Genomic DNA, 18007 nt, shown 5'->3' on the forward strand with positions numbered 1-18007 from the left:
TTTAAAGGAAAAAATAACTTGGCCTCCCCGAACAGACCAGCACATCTAATCCTCTCTTCCAAGTCCACTGGTTAGGCTGCACTCCTAGGAATTTTCCGGAAATGTTTCCTATTTTATCCTTTGAGCCGCGTCGACTTCTGGGCTAAGACAACATTGCCTAAACTTTATCAATATTTTATTAACGCTCGATATTTTTACAGTAGGAGAACATTTCTGCCTGCTGAGTTATTTACAGTGTCAGTAATATATATCTGATAGATCCTACTGGAGGAACATAGAGTTTTTGACTTAAAAGAAAAGCAGGGATACTATTAATGTGTAATATTATATTTTGTGGTGATTCATGGGGGGAGGTATATAGTCTCTTGGGGAATTAAAAGCCTAAAACAGTGCTTCTGTATAATTCATTGCTATTTATTCTCCATCAGCCCTTATTATCATAACCGGTTTTTTAGAGTCTCATATTGTACAGTTCGCAACCAGTCTGCTGTTAAATGCTGCCCCAGAAGGAAAGGGTAACGTCTGATGAGTGGGCTACAGTCATGAAAGAGCTGCCCCCTGATATCTGGCACCCCCTGCTGTTATTCTATTTGAACCAAGAGAAAGAGGCAGAGGAAAGGGAAAACTGGGATTCATGTGTCAGCAGGCGAAATGGCACTGTGTCCCCGTGCGTGTGATGTATACGCTTCTTGCCAGTATCTTCAAATATTTAGAGAAAATCTGTTGAGCTGCACACAAAAAACGATTCCTGTTATGTCTTTGTAGATAAACGGTTACATGAGATAGGATCCTAGTGTATAGCTGCTTAAAATCTACGTGGTTTGACATAAAGCACTGTGTCATAGATGGTTGTATTTCAAAGTGTAAAAGAACAAATGAAACAGAAGAACTGCAGTATATTAATACGACTGTAGCGCCCAGATTGGAGTAGTGGAAACGAGTTTTAGTCATTCTGAATGCCGACTGAACAGCTATTGATCCTCTGCTGAGTCAAGATGTTTTCTGCTGAAAGCGTGAGAGGAAAATAACTGAGCTTGAACGTAAGGCATCAGTTCACTAGCCTGAAAGAAAATCAAGACTAATCTTAGTTGATGGAAAACAAATGTACTGCTCAATTCTTGCCCATTGCCGCTTAAGGTGTCCAGTATGACTCTGTGCTATTGTGCAGTATACGGCACTGGTTTTATTCCAGTGATAGCAGCAATTTGTGTGACATATTACTGATTAAAGTTTATGCTTCTCTTTAGCTTTCTTGGTTTCCGGCCTAAAAAAAGGGCATACTTATTGACTTGGAATGTTCCAGTACTTTACAATGGCTTGAGCCATTTCACAGTGAAAATCGGTGACACGGCGATGTGTTGCTGTGGCTTTCTTGTGCTGAACTTGGTCTCAGAGGTGGTTTTCCATAAAGACCTTGTGCGCGGTCTGCCTTTTCGCCCAGCCCAAATACCAGAGACACAAATTCAAGCCTCAACATGCTGCTTTTGCTTGACAGCACACCCAATACTACAGTCGTGTGTATGGAGTCAGCGGATACTGTTTTGCATTAGAAGCGATAACTGCAAAAGATAGTGTTTGTGACAAAGAAGAACAAGACTGTACACAACAACCAACAATGGAAAACTGTGTTTTACACTGTACATCTACAGACTGTCTTTGTTTCTCTCCCCCTTGATCTCTTTTTTTCTTTTATCGATCAATATTACTCCCCAGTCCATCTGCAGCCACAGTGTCCCTTGCAGCCATTTCTGTGACAAATGATGATTCCACAGATGTTTGAAAGACAATAACACTATTTGTACTGTATGGCACAGACCCAGAGTGAATTTTGAATGATTATAATATCATCTTCGCCTGCCGCAGTCAGTCAGCAGAAACTGGGCAATTACCCTTGCTCCATTACTGAGCAGCTAATTAATTTGTTCTATGCTGCAGCGCTACTGATGGTGTTGATCCTTGCGCTGCAGACATGTGCTCATTCAGCTCGGCTAAGCAGGAATTATTATCAAAGGTCTGTAAGTGCTCTTGCTGAAACCTGACCCACCCAGAATATTAAATCTAGAACTCAAACAAAGTGTACTAAGATGAAATTTACTGTATGAAGCACAAGTTATTCATGGGTTAACCATGACCATTAGCATCAGCTTCCTGCATTTATCTGTATTGTATATCAGCTATATCTAGAATATCGCTGCAATACTGGGACTGTTATATCTCTAAATGGAGTCAGTTCCTAGTGCCTGCGTTGCATCAATAAGTGAATCCCTTGGATTAACTAAACATTTCGCCTGACACATAAACTCTATTTTAATCTGCTTTAGATGCATTTCAGGTTTACTCATCCCTATAACAGTGAGTAGGAAAGGCATTGTTTCTCCTTCTACATACTCAGCATCACTCTCCATCTCCTCCACTTCTCTGGTTTCAGCTCATACTGAAAATGAGGCTAAACAAAGGTCTCGTATTTGCATCGGTTTATCTAATTTGCAGGCTGCCGTCTGGGGACTGAATTCCCCTTGTATTTGGTCACAGCTCCGCTAATGCATGTGTTCGACAGCTCCTCGACAAACAGACTTCATTTCTGCGCCAGGACACCAATAAGTCAGGGCGGAGTCTCCGTTGCAAATGCATGTCGAGCAGGACTGAGTCATATTCCCATGAGGCTTCATTCCTAGCCAATGTTGGGGGTAGGGTATCCCTGGGGTCTCTCTCACTGGACGGGAGACACCTCTGAGTCATCGCTGTCACCTGTGATCTCAGTGCAGCATCATAAAAAGAAGATATTCCCTGCAGTCAGAATAGCAATGTACTGTAGATCTCACAGAACATCAACGTGTCTATCAGAATCAGCGTATCTTATGGTAGATTGCTTGTTTTTACAAGAGGCTCTTTTCCAGCCACTAGCGACCCACTTCTTACGATGTATTGATTTTGGGGAAGCAATGCTCCCAATTCCCCGGATTCTTGACATGACTTTTCACCCTGCGAGACCATTTTCTTTTCTATTCATCCCCATAAATTGTCTTTATCACACCCTTAAATTTCGCCACAAGATCAAGCTGACAGTCTGGAATTCATCATAGCACACAGGAGGAGCCATAAACAGTGAGCAATGTCCAGCATCAATCTACTGGTTCACTTGGAGAGAAGAGGAGGGGAAAAAATAATTAGAAGAAAGAAGATGAGAGAGGAGAGGAGAGGAGAAGAGACAAGAAGAGAAAAAAAATGACCAATAGTCTGCTGCATGGCTGCACTAAATAACACACACCAATATAGCATTATGAGGTGCCATGAGTGTTCCCTTTGCAGCTGCTTATCCATCATAGAGACAAATCGATGGGTTAATGTGAGCTCTGGGATGACACTGACTTTGAATATTACATACAGTGTGAACGTGATGGATAACCCTCCCCCTAGGTTGGGAGGGTGACCTTCCGACCACCCTTTAAGCAGGTTGGTACGGTTTAGTCAGAGGATAAATTAGCCGCACATCGACCCGTAACAGCTTTGAAGGGAAAAGGTAAACAGCGTCCTTCTTTTTCTCACTCCATTGACTTTCTTCTCCTCCCCTGTTGTCTGAAAATGTGGAGGAAAAGGTGCCGACAAACAAACATTAATATACATCTGTTGAGTCCATATGTAGACGTAGCCTGACTTCAAAATTATGGCTCATGCAGGCATGTTGCATGCGCAGAAATACTGTCATGTGATATACAGAAAAATAAACGAATGTATGAATTCGTTGGAAGTGCAGTAGACCTTCACACGCGAACGAATGTGACAGTTTTTCTGGAGTGAACAGACAAGGTGTTGAATTTTTAACACCTGGCATACAAAGTCCAAAAGCCACAGATGTGTCAGGAACATGATATACAATTACACAAGACGGGAGGCGTTTTCCTCTACTGATTATATCTGTGTGTTCAACCTGTACCAAAGCTCAGATTGGCTATGGCAGGTTGGGATCACAAACAACCTTTACCAACGCAGCAGCAGCGTTTTGGGATATACAACACATCCATCAAAAGACAGGCACCGATTCAGAAGCTCCCTTTTCCGTCCCACCTCATTTTTAATTTTTGTTTCCATTTTTTTTGTTTCATCTTAATTTGAATTAAAAAAAAAATGTATGTGATTCATCCATGGCGAGGCGGTTTGATGTTCTCCAGTTGCCAATAGTAACCAAAGCTGGCCAAGAGCAAAATCCACTCGGGGGTGAATGAGGCGTGGAAGTGGTGAAGGTGGAGGGCTGGTTAATATCACTGAGGATTACAAGGACCATTACAAGTGCAGTTATCAATGAAAAGGCTGCTGCATCAATGTAATGTCCGGACAGAATCAAACAGCACTGGTCACGACCCAAAGTTCTAGCCTCTTCTGTTCTATTTTTTAAATTTATTGTGTAACCTATTATGTAATTTTTGCAACAGTATGTGTTGTTTTAGGCCTAGAGGAAGACGTGATGTGGGTATAAAGGTAAGGGGCGCTGAATATATTTTCGTGAAATTAAAAACATATTGTAGCCTGGGGAAAAAAAAGCAGGGCCACTCCAGACATGAGGAGTCAGCTGCGCGCTGCATTGTCCTGCAGTTCCCTCTTCTGTGATCACTCCAAGTTTACAGGAGATATTATGCAACCGCATATTTCTCCAGTGGCTCTGCGGCTGCCGCTGATGATTGACAGCTTTTCCTCTGAACGCAGAGGCTCCATGCTCCTCTGATGCACCTGCCGCACCACGGGCTTACCGGCAAGACTCCGGCTCCGGTCTGCATTACGTATTTGCAGTCCACCTCTCCACCGGATGATGGCGCGATCAGACCCGGGCGGAGCGAGGAGAAAAGGGGGCTGGACGAAAAGGCCCCTATTGGGGGAGTCTACCAATCGCAGCTCGGGCTGGAGCCTGCTCGTACTACAGAGCCACACCGAGGTCCCCTGCGCGCATGATCGCAAACTGTGGGGAACCTGGGCGGACAGAGCCAAGTCTTGCCCCTTCTGACCGGGAGAAACCACAAGCCCACGGGGAGGAAGACGTTGGGTACGGCGTCGACAGCAAAGACAGCGCGGACTCTGGCTAATTCCTTGAGGTGGGATTAGGCTCCCCGATCAGAGGAGCTCGGATCACACAGTTTCTCTTCTCTTCGCCTCTCCGCTCCTCTCCCGCTTGTCAAACCCCAAATCCCGAGCAGCCGACGCGCGTACCTGGGAGGACCAAGGGGTTTGTTTAAGTGTCGGCGTTGTTTTCGGTTGGAGTACCACTCTCAGCAAACGCACACAAGTGGCCGAGCGACGCCCGAGTCCAGTCCAGGGACTACGGTGGTTGGAAACCCTCTCGGTTGTGCCTGCAAGCGGCTGCCCGCCCGCGCGTCGTCCCCTCCGAGCGGAGAGCAAAAGTGCCCATAAATCTGCTCCACCTGGACTCGGGACCCGAGCGAGGCGCTTCCTCGGTCAACCGCACTTGACAGGCGCGAGCAGGGGAGAAAATCCTGGGAGGCCAAACTGCCACTTGAGCAGCCGAAGGGGGAACCGAAAATCCGGCGACAATGCCTCTCGCACAGATCGCGGAGCCATGGCCCACGATGGAACTGGTGCAGCTTGAAACTGAGGTAACGAGCGGTGAACTGTGTCGTCGCCGTTGTCGCCTGCAGGGCTCGAGCTGCTTTTCTTCAGCTCAGCTTGGTTTTCGGGGTTCAGGTGAAATTAAAAATGGCGAACGAGGGTTGAGGTCGTTTTTATGGGCACATCCGACACCAATCTAAGGTGATTTCTAGAGGAGAGTCCAGGTGATCGAGAGCAAAGTTACCAGAACGGTGGAAAGCCCGCTCTGCTGGTTTACTTAGACTTTTGGCAGCATACAAAGCTGGGGGTGAACAGAGTTCATGAACAATTCATAGTGTATGCCCCGTGTTTAAAATTGAAGCATGTATTTTTAATCAGGGTAAATCACAATGAGATGAATTGACGGTCCATTTAATAGAGGACATGTCCGTCTGCGTCCTGCATCCTCACTGACACTCAGTTTGTCGGAAACAATCGTGCACAGGCCTGTTAGAGGCTGTGATTGGCTGTCCTAACCACAGGGAGATGTTTCATCATTTCCCATCACTGCTTCTCAAAGAGCTCAAATTAACAAGACTCCTCTTTCAACTGAGGCTAACAAGAAATGCCAATTTCAAAGCCCGGAGCCACAGAGAGGACCAGTCTTTGATCCACACGCAGTGCGCACAGGCTCATCAACACTATCGGTCACTGCTCTCACCTGTAGAGTGGTTTCCAGTGCCTTTCCCGTGTAAGGGCTTTTCATACATGGCATCAAAAATGTAAGGGTAGTGAGAGACTGTCCTCCGCTTGGGGTGTTATCATTAAACTATCCCTAGCCGACAAGCTAAGCCATCAGAACAATACATTTAAAATTCAACAGTGTAATCATCACTTTATTTTAGAGTTAGTGGAGTTTTACTTTACAGAATGAGTTCTTTTTTTTTTCTTCTTTTCTTATGCTTATTAATGGTTTCCCGTAGAGTTTAAACATGCTGGCACCTGACCTTCTGCCACCAGTGTATGAGTGTGTGTGGGTGGTTGGGTGTGTGTGTGTGTGTGTGTGTGTGTGTGTGTGTATGTGGGTGGGTGGGGGGGTTTCCACTGCACAGTTTTAATTAAACATACCTGATGTCAGAAGTGTCTGATTACTACACAGCAGGTAGAGGATGACATTGTTGAGCATGGATTCTAATAAATATTGAATATTTTACAATTTTCTGTAAATACACCTCAGAACACGTAGAATTTAGGGTAAGAAGGAGAGAATAGTGGCCCTAATGTTGTCCAGATCCCTATTATTCTGATGCAGCATCATTATTCATGAACTACTCAACTGCCTCTTGAACAGACTGCTTTCTTAGTGAACATGCATCTGCCACATTATGGTTCTTATGAGCAGACATATGCCGCGTAGAGGCAACCTGTGGCGCATTAGGCTCCACTGGTTTTAAGGGGGGAAAAAAAAACACTCACTGTACAAATTGGTCTTTTGAATTAGTCTGCCAATTAAGCAGGCGATGCGAGCATTTGATACCCACACTATTGTGTGTCTGATCTCAACGATGAATAGCTCTGTGCATAGTATTACACGGTGTCCTCAATCAGCTTCACAGGAGATGAGTGTGACTATGAATGAGGCTAAGTTCTCGGCCTGGACAACCATCTTGATTGGATGGGAGTGGAAATGTAACAAATGCAGCACTAAGAGGAAAAAGATGCTCCCGAAATGATTTGCAAATACCTGATCGAAAATTGGTTGCCGAATTCGCTCATTAAACGTGAGGCCTAATTGATTAAATACTAAAGACAAGTTAATGAATCTTGACTCATTAAGCCATGCAGTTAATCAGAAGAGTACTACCACTATCAAGGAAGTAGACAATATTGATTGTGTACTTGTAGACTGACTGTAGAGATACAGTTGTTACATTTAATTTTAGAGCAGAGTAATATCAGTATTGGTGCATGTGATGAATGAAAAACATGCACAGTAGGCAGAAAGAAGCCCCTCAGATAATTTAGAAACAGTGTCCTCCTGACATAGTTGGTTCAACAGACTCTGCTATTTACAGTCCTCTGCAGTATGTAAGTTGGGTGAGTAGCATATCACAGCTGAACAGATGGTGGTGCAGAGCCTGTGAAGAGCGCCTGGCTCAATACTGTGCAAATACTCTGCCTTTGCTACGTGTAATGCTCACAACTCTCTACTAAACAAATTTGTGAGATTCTTGCTAGAAACTAAGTATATATGTGTAAATATCAGCCTATATATCCTAAGGAGAAATTATTTTTGTTCCCATATCTCAGTATTGGCCCCCAAAATCCGCTATCTGTAATTAATTTGGTCACACCAGTCACTGCCAGTCAGAGTGGGATCGTTGCCATTTATCTCTGTCACCAACCTACCAGCCAGCTGCACAATTTGGTTCCCGATGGCAGAGAGAGAGAGAGACAGAGAGAGAGAGAGAGAGAGACGGCTCAGGGCTAAGATTGATTGAGCATAAAGAGCAAGTGAGAATGGAGGCCATGCCAGCAAACATGTTGGGAGAGTCAAAAGGGAGGCGCAGCAATGGTAGTCTAACTAGTCATATGGACAGATGGGACAGACAGAGAGACACACTTTTGGCGGATTTGGAAAATAGAAGATGGAAGGGGAAATACATCAGTGTTTCATAAAAACATCTTTCTCATCTACATGAGTTAAAACACATGAAGCACAGAGTGGTGTGCTGTGATATGCTGGCTGATGAGATGTCTGCTTCCCCATCACTTTTTTTATGCGAGTGCTTCTGTTTGGAAGCAGAGAAGGTGTCCCGAATGGAAATCAGACTAAGTGCCTTTTTGTGCTTGAAGCAAAGCGGGCAAAAAAATGAATGTGCAAAGAGAGCTATTCTAATATATTTATTTGGGTAAGTCCTCTTATTCTTCACCAAACCACGTCTGTTTGAATGAACTAATCCTCAATGAATCATCTCTGATAAAGGCACTTCAACGAATCATGCCAATCCTGTCCCCGTTTAGTCACTACCACCTGCAGAGGTCACTGCCATTACTAGGTTAAGGCAGGTCCTCCAAAGGATCTGAATCAGGCTTCTGACAGTATTTATTTATCACAGATTTCCAGTACAGATATGCTAAATGGATCCACATTCCTTTAACCCTTTTATCCTTGATTTAAAAAAAGAAAAAAAAATTCCCTTCCCTGCCAAACCCAAACTCTTTCTTATTTTGTCTAATTTCATTGATTCACACATGGGAATGTTAAATGAAAAAATGATGAAAGAACATTGCAGCTGTATCATTATGCTGGTAATGCAGAGGCACTCAAACTTACACTTACAAAAATTTCCATGGTGTCACAGGTCCAGAAGGGGGTGAATTCAATGAATGATATTTAGGTTCTTAAAAACTCCAACCTTTTCTGTGTTAATCCAGGAATGGACACCTATGTTGTGTAACCAAGTCCTAAAGTGTTTATTAGGTAGTTTGCTCTTTCCCACTTTATTCATAATGGAAAAAGCTGATTATGTTGCCTGCTCTTGCTACGGCATTGATTTGCCAATTTTTTTCTGCTCATACAGTAGCTTGATAGGATACTTTCAGCTGGTTAGGTTTTGTGGTTCTTCCCTCTGTGGGGATAGTATGGTCAAAATGGACATGTACGGTGGCATACTCCTTGCAATGGTCATTGCTTCATTGCATATCAGTTCTCAACCTGTTCATCCTCGAATGCTTTATTTTCTCTGCTAGCCTGTCATTTCCTTGCATTGGCTAGTTTGAACCTGCCATTTCACTTTTTCAACCTGAACTCCTACCTCAAACAAGAAGCTTTCCAATTGCACCTACTAGTGTCCTTAAGACGACAAATGAGTTGATGTGATAGCAATGTTAAGTGAGAATTTAGTTCCCAGTCTGGATTTAAATGATCAGATCTGCCTACTGAGTATGTGGGGCTTCAAACCATTCTGTAATGTCGCCTAAAGTACTTTAGATACCCTCATCCTATTTCAAAAGACAGAGCAAAGTAAAAGGTAAAAGTCTATGTATTCATATAGGATTTATAAAGTAGGACTGTACAAGCCTAGTTGGTGAAGGAGAGATAAGGAGACGTGAAGCAACTAGAGTGGAGACTTTTTCTTCATTACATAATGGGACATGTAGAGGAGAAAGTAGGGATGATAAGCAGAATGTGTGCCATGTTTGTTAGCTAGGTGTGGTCAGCTTGGTACACTCAAGTACTTGTGTAAATTTGCATGCCAAGTTCGCATTCGTGCTGTGCTGCGTCTGTGCCTGTGCCTGTGTGTGTGTGCGTGCGTGCACTTGTGCGTGCGTGTGTGTGTGTGTGTGTGTGCGTGCGTGTAGGCTTAGACGCAGCTAATCTGGGTGTGACCTGAGGAACATCTAAGCAGGGTTGTGGGAGTGGAGTAGGGCTGGGTGGGCATGTGATAACACAGCCCTTTACTTGATAGGTGCCCTGAAAAAGTGAGCTCTCATTCCTATTGACTTTTAGAGTGAAAAGTTCATATGCAAGTGAAGCCAAGAGTGTACGTCGTCAGTCCACATTCATACTTGTAGCAGCAGAGCAGAATTGGTGCTGAAAAATCAAATTTCTTCTCTCCATACTTTTGTGTTTGCTGATGTTAGGGAGAAACCCTATAGCACAGACTAGAAAAGACAAAAAGAATTAGCTACTTCCATTTTCTGGCATTGACCAAAAGAGGACTAAAGTACTGTGACTTGCTGTGAATACTCACTGTCAAATTAGATTACGAGAAATTTAGGCAGATAGGATTACAGACACCGACAACATATGGTTATTGTGTTTCTTAGTTACCTAGTTACAGGGCAGAGCTCCTTTAATTTACGTCTTAAAACCCAAATATATCTATCAAATACACACACCGCCAGCACTCTGAGATTGTTTACTTTGTCTAATCATGTGGGGGCCTGTGAGAAATTAAAAGTTCTCCTGTCTGGCTCTGGCTAGGTCAATAGATTGGTGTGTTTACAGTACGCATGTGGCCTATGAAACTCTTCTTGTGAAGTTGTCTGCATCTTGTACAATATTTTCTACATGTGTGTTTATACAATTTAATTTTTATACTTCCTTACTATTTTTATGATATCATGTTTGTTTATTAATGTATTCGACTTCAAGTATATTCGTGTGTGTGCGTGTGTGTGTGTGTGTGCGTGTGCGTGTGCGTGTGTGCATGCCTGTGCTCTCATTGAGGAAGCCGAGGGGAGGGAAGGCACCATTAACTGGGCCACTTGGATCAACCATGCAGAGCTAATGAGGTTGAAATGTGTTGAGCAGCAACATAGGGAAGGCATGGCTGACCACACACACACACACACACACACACACACACACACACACAAACCCAGACGGTTGCACTGACTCACTTAGGATTCCCACAGTTGGTCCTCACCACAGTGGGTTAAACAAAACCAACATCATACACCTCACTGAGGGAGGATAAGGGAAAGGATCAGAAAGTGGAGTGAAGTGGGAAGTGAGAACACTGTGTTTCTTAAAGTGAGATCAAATGTGTCTGCAGAGTTCATCATAGCAACACACATTGCCAGTTTCCTCTTTGTTTTCTTTAAACTATCACTCCTAAAACACATCTGACTTTGAGCTGCACTTGGCCACTTAATTGCTTCCATTTCCCCCATGCCACCTCACATTACGTCTCTTACAGCTTTTATGACGGGCACAGTTTGGCTATAATAAATTGCCTCCCTTGAGATCACGATTAAAGTCCAACTAGATGAACCGTTGGTCTGTAAAAATGCCAGTGGTTGTAGCGCCCAGCCAGTTTATAGCTGTTGCTTGTTGCTAGAGGGAAACTCGAAGCAGAAAATAAGGAAGTACATCCAGTTGTCAAACAATCAACAACAATCCAATCTTGCAGCGCAGACGAGAATGTATTGTGAAGTATTACAGTGACAGTAAATTAGATCCACAGTCTGTGTTCTTTCTGTTCAGGTAGCCTTTTTTCCCTTCAGTGTTTAAGAGCCCGGCAAAGCTGCTCCGTTGTCACTGCCTCTGGCGCCTTCAGGGTCTCTACACACTCTATACCCTTTTGGTTTAGTGTCTGATTGTTAAGGCCACTGCTTGTCATTGTGTTGACTGCCTGTCTTATTTTGTGCAGTCTAAAGGAAGAGGGCATGGAGGAAGTGAACAACCTCAGGGTCGCCCCTCCGTAATGGAAAAACAAAGCAAGGAGCGGAAAAAGGGGGGAGTTGTTATTTAGGGTGTTCTCACACTTGGCCAGAATTCTTGACTCTGGGCCCAGGAGAGTTTCTTTGATAATTGGAAGGGGTCAGTTATCATCAGAGATTTATTTTCACATTCATCAGTGGTGCAAGACTACATTGTGAAGGGAGTACTCCACCAATTTTACATGTCAGAGTTAATTTACTAGTTACAGTTGCATGTGGAGTTGCAATATGGGAAATGTAGGATCCTGTGTTTTCAGAGTTTGCCCCATAGTAGGAACTAAAAGTCAGTCAATTCCACTGATTTCTTTTTTAATCAGTCTCTTCAATTTTTATGGAAGTAAAATACTAAATTGCTGGGACACCACTTTAGAATCACTCACATTTTAGACATCATTTTTCAGCAAAAAGTGGAAGATACTGTTTCCTATTATATGATGCAAAAAGTGAAAAACACCAGTTGAACACCATGGCGTGTTATTCACCATTTTCACCATGAAATTGAGCTCATTGATCATACACAGCCCTCTGGAATTGGTTATATACAAATTTTATTATTGAGAGATACCCTCTTGAACTGTTTTAAGACATTTAAAAATACTCTGCTTTGAATAGTAGTTTGTCTGATATAGCTTTTCAACAAAATTCGTGAAATTACACCTTCATCTATGCATTTGTAAACATTGTTCATTTCAAAAGTTTAACTGCTGGACACAAGCTGTCTTCTACTTCACTTAAAAGTCCATTCTCAGGTGTATTTGCCCTTGAAGTAAGTTGGATATTGTCTTCCAAACTGGTTGTGATATCACAAAGTCGTGCTTTACTTGCATGCCAGACTTAAAACAAGCACAGAGGGACCCCCCCCCCCCCAGTAGGTAAATGTGAAAACAGCCCTCTAGTGTTAAACCCTGCACATTCATCTTTCTACACAGTGGTGGTCAAACATCCAAGTGAAGTAACTATAATAGAAAAACAAAGTTTGAGTAGAGGGGGACTTCTAAAAAATGCGACCCATCACTGCAATATCTGTAACCTAACCGTACGTACGTCTGATAATATATGAATGAATTAACAGAAAATACCCGTCAATGTACAGTGTGTGTGATAATATTAAGACAAGTAATAATTTTATACGTTCAACCGGTAATGTTTTTCAGCCTCCAATATGTGGTTGTAATGGATCCAGGACTGATATTCTAGGCCTCGCTTTAGTTAGAAAAAAGTGCTCACTCTCCAATTGGGATCAGTCAAGTCCTCGCTAATTGTACAAATGCCATCAGTTCTGCTAGAGAACCCGCTTTACTGATGTTCTGATGTCTAGCCTCTATAGACTTTACATGGGCAATAACAAGTGATCCTAGTTTGATTTGACATCATAATGCCCCCTGCTTTTTAAAAATTACATCAAAGGTATCTCCCAAAATCACCTCTATCCTCTGTTTATCGTTCTCCTTGCTGTTCTTTGACTTTGTGTACGAGAGATGCTCATCTAATGTTCTAATCTGACTGAAATCCCACCGTACATTCAACGTTAGCCACCCACTTCTGCCGTGTCAACAACGTGTTGATTTTCTGAATCGCCTTTGGCAAGCCATTGTTTTACAAATAATAATGATTACCCTTTTCGGCAAGACTTACCTACTGGGGAGCAGATGAAGGATGTGCGTTTGTGTGTCAGCCTTGGATAATTAGGTTTGCCAGTGGAGGAGCAAATAGCTGGATACAATGGACTGTTGCCACCCACACATGCTTGCAAATATTCTCTTGCATCTCTCTCTCCCTCTCTTTCTGTGTCTCCCTTCTTTACACACACACATATGATACATGCACTGTCACACACACTGACTGTTTCTCACGTCTGCTTTCTTGACAGAATGGCCAGAGCACAGCTGAGGACGGACTCACGGCTGGTCTCAAGGTACATGGCTTCTCTAGAACACAAGACACACAAATGCAAACACACACACACACACACACACACACACACACACACACACACACACACAGAAATGTGACCCATTCATATTCATGCACCTTAACATCCAATGAATTAGAATGAGGACTTGGACACAATTCTTGCATAGACCTCTTGGCTGTTGTTTTTGCTTTTCTATGAAGGAGAAATTCCATCAAAGGGCAAATTCTTGTGTGAAACCATTCCCATCTCTACCAGAGGAGGAAAAGAAAGCCATCATGGACTCTCATGTCCATGCTCCCAAATGTGTGACTGTGCGTTGATTTATTCATTTAGCAGTTGCATCGACAGCGCTCAGAGGGCATACCGTCTGAGTGAGACTGATGGAGCAATTTTCCGGGCAACCGCGTGAAGTGATGTGTCTGGGTCAATATTATAGGGCCATAGTGTTACACATGCTGCTTGTCCTCATCTGTCCTGCTAACATGTTAACACTTCATACAGAGACAAATACACACAAACATGCACATACAGAAACACGCACTCACTGAGAATCATTGAGTCAGCCCTTTCCTGCCTCCTGTCTGGCCTCTTTATTGTCCTTCATTGTCCAGCCCTGAAACATGATCCTCTTTCCTCTCTGGCCATGTGGACAAGGAAATGTTCCTTCTCTGCTTAGGCTCTTTTTTTTTTTTTTTTTTTATTTCTGTCCTTGCTCTCAAGGGGAAGAGGCTCTGAAGAGCATGTCATTCTTTTCTCTCAGTTCAGAACAATGTGCTGTGACTTGGGGAGAGCTGAGTTTGCTGGATGAGAAAGAAGAAGGTTTTCAGTCGAAGGAGTCCGTACACTGCGCTGGTCAAAGCCAGTAACGTTTAATGGCAAGAAAAAAGACATGCTTTTTATCTTGGACAGTAGTTAAGAAAGCACATTTTCAGAATTAAAAAAAAACAACAGATTTTAATAATAATATTAGGAAAATGGGCGGTGTCTTTAAATCATTATCACAATATTATACATGATATGGCAAACGTATGTAAATTCCCGTATAAAAGAAGAACCAAAAAATTGTTACAAATTGCTCAGAATGTTGGACAACTTTTTTTTCTCTTGATACTGATTTTGATACCTTGACTCTGGTCATCTGCTGATGCAGAGTACAAATTCAATACCATTGCTCAGTTTTCCCGAAATTTGGAGGTACTGCACATTGTGTGGAATCATTTTTATGTCGAGTAACATGAGGCCAGCGATTGCTGAGGCACTAAAAACAAAGTTAGCCACCTTTTGTGTCAGAATAAATGCAGCAGATAACAGCAACACTGAGCTTTATACTGACATTAAAAAAAGAAACTGGATCGGTCGCATCTTGGCAGATACCCGATCCTTATAATGGGGTCAGTACCAGCACTGATACCAATCCTGCCTGTTGGTGACTGGTGAATCCCTAATCATATCATCAGAATGTGACTTGGCTGAAATTCGATAATATTTCATTATGGCTCAGGCCTGGGCAGCGTTGTGATTATGTAAATTACATGTTGTGCTAATTGATTGGGGAGTATTTCAGTAATCTGATCATGTATGTAATCTTGTTAAATGAGATGGCCTCCAACCAGGCTGGTGTGTCTGGGACTCTACAGAAGTGGTAGCTCGTGTTGACATGAGATAGCATAATATAATAATGGATTTTGGGTATAAGTCAGCAGTCTTTAAATAACCTCTTAAAAAATATATCTCACTCTGAGATCCTGGTTGTGGTCCCGGATGGGGGTAGACTGTCCCTAGACCGTTCTGGCACCTTGCAGGCAGGGCAGTCGTAACCCGGCGGTACAGCCATTGCTGCCGAGCTGCTGTTTAAATGCGGGGAATCTGATAATGGCTGCTGTTATCTACTCTAGCCATGGGAGTTACCTGGCTCCAGCAGACCTAATGAGAGTAACAGAGGGTGAGAGAGGGGCAGGGGATAAATCGAACAATTGGGACAAGGAGAGGTAGAGAGTACCCGCCCTTGCTGGCTGATGCTAATGTTAAAACCTGAAATAGGCTTTAAAAGGTAAAGTGATAGTCCTCAGCAAGGTGTGTGTGTGTGTCTGTGTGTGTGTGTGTGTGTGTGTGTCTGTGTGTGTGTGTGTGTGTGTGTGTGTGTGTGTGTGTCTGTGTGTGTGTGGGGGCGGTGAGGTTATTTCAGTCCTCAACAAACATCCACAGCACTAATGAGCCATCCACTGTCTCATTACATTTCTCTCTCCGGCTCTTCGTACTGTATAAAACTTGGTGAATACACAACCGTTTGTCCATCCCATGCTTTTTCTGAGCCATTAACCTGATAGTAAGTTGACCGCAGCAGGTAAGGCACCCTGACAGGCTACTCTTCACAGGGTCTTAACCCAGTGACACCGTTTTAAAGCCTTTTGTGTCGTTCGTCTCAGGAGAGAACACATAAAAATAGAATGAAGTGAGGTAGAAATAGAGTTTTATAATACTGACTAGGGCTGCAACTAAATTGCATTTTTTTTCTTCGGATGACTACAATTGATCCTACAATTAAGGGGTTACAAGATGAGGTAGGAAATAAGAAACTAAATTTTGATAAACAAAACAGTTTATTTTTTCAGACATTTCTCTCATCGTTGCCTCTTGCTTGTGAAATACTATATATTTTAACCTCTTAAGGCATCGGAAAATGATTCAGATAACACAAACCGAGAAGGAAAAAAACCACGTCATTTGAACTGCTCACAGCTTACAGACATGAAACATTTCATGAAGGGTTGAAATTGAGTTAGTGTTTCAAATTAAAGGATAACAAGGTTTGGGAAAAAATGCTTTAGTCTGTCATGAGTTCAGAGAGCACAGCATAATTTAGTCTTCAAAAACAGTTCAAAATCCAAAGATATTAATTTACAATGTAATAAAACAGAAGTAAAAAGACAGTAACAAATTACTGTTAAGTTATTTTTTTAGTGTACATTTCTCTGTCTGGCTTTTTCCCAGTCATCATCTCCATGCAGTTTAAAAGAGATAAGATTCTGTTGTGAAAGTAAGGTAGCTGTTACCAACAAATGGCCTCTGGTTAGGTATATTGATGGGATGATCAGACAGCAGAGCACAGTCACCTGAGAGGGTACTCAACTGAGCCGTCTCGTCACAGGGGGATTATATTACCCAGCAATTTACTCCCCTGGCACAAAACCAGGCTCACAATGTTCTGCTCCCACACAAGAGTGGAAATTGGCCTATTTCTAGCATCAAATCATATCAGCTTCATTGCCCTTGAGGATACCTGGTAGGACGATTTGTTGAAAAAGCTGAAACAATGAGTGACAGCCTCAGTTTCAAAGAAAGATGTGCTAGAATAAGGTGATTTGGAAAAACTCACGGTATTACTGTATGTGGTGAGAGGTTAGCTGTCTGAAACAGGTCTGAGAAATGGAAGTGAAAATTAATTAGCCAGGCAACAGTGACTTTACATAAGGTCTAAAGGGCATGAAGCAAGATGGCAGCCATTTTTGGACCTCTTTTAACAATTTTGTTGGCTGAATGCTTAGTGGATTAATTGAGAAGATAATCGCCAAATTAATCAATGATGAAAATAATTCATAATTGCAGCCCTAATCACTTAAACCTTCTGCCTTGGGCAATGACAATGTGTCATTGATTTTATCTACCAGAACTTAAGAGAAAAGTATTTTAAACGTGAAGTAACAACTGACTATCAGTCAACTGTTGCTGTAGTTAACCAAAGAAAATCTTAGTCTACTTAAATCTGTCTACTCTTCAACAAATCGATTGGTAGCGGGGTGAAAAAATCTGCAAGTTATCTCTAGATTAACTAAATCAGCCACAGTTCACTGATTTCTCTCTACCTGGTAGCCCTATTAGCCTTAACTAATTATAAATACACATTAAAAGCTAGTATTTGAGGGATAATCTCGAAATATGCCAATTCTGATATGTTCACACTCGAAGCTTCAAGCATTAAACACGAAAGCTGATGGAGCATCTTAATGCTGACAAGTTAGCCTACCGTTTTTTAGATGGTATGCCATGTTGGTTGTTGAGCTGTGATATGCAAACTGCTGTTTGCTAAGTTTACACTCGAATTCTTGGTCATCCGTTTAAACAAAATGCACCCACGCCGGCGACTTCTTTGACATGGTGTCAGTTAGTTTGGAGCCGACTGAGAGTAAATGATCAGTAAACATTAAATACGTTAGACCTAGAGGTCTCCATAAGGTTGAGAAAATTGACCGACCAGTCGACCAGGAGACTACAGCCCTACAGTCAACAACACAGAAAAGTGAAGTACCAAGAGTGAAGGCGAACAGC

At 42.6% G+C, this 18007-nt stretch overlaps 1 protein-coding gene across 2 annotated transcripts in view; it reads left to right on the forward strand.

Annotated features, from left to right (window-relative positions):
- Positions 1–4911: 4911 nt before the first annotated feature.
- Positions 4912–18007, forward strand: part of rps6ka1 (ribosomal protein S6 kinase a, polypeptide 1) — a 43901-nt gene continuing 30805 nt past the window's right edge. The window contains exons 1-2 of one of the 2 annotated variants that reach the window (XM_040137300.1): positions 4912–5603; positions 13637–13681. In XM_040137300.1, coding sequence (XP_039993234.1) covers positions 5541–5603; positions 13637–13681 — 108 coding nt within the window. In that variant the 5' untranslated portion in view covers positions 4912–5540. The remainder of the gene's footprint in view (positions 5604–13636; positions 13682–18007) is intronic. The other variant, XM_040137302.1, reaches the window with a different exon arrangement.

This window comes from Xiphias gladius, chromosome 10 (genome assembly GCF_016859285.1).
Source record: "Xiphias gladius isolate SHS-SW01 ecotype Sanya breed wild chromosome 10, ASM1685928v1, whole genome shotgun sequence".
NCBI classification, from domain to species: domain Eukaryota; kingdom Metazoa; phylum Chordata; class Actinopteri; order Istiophoriformes; family Xiphiidae; genus Xiphias; species Xiphias gladius.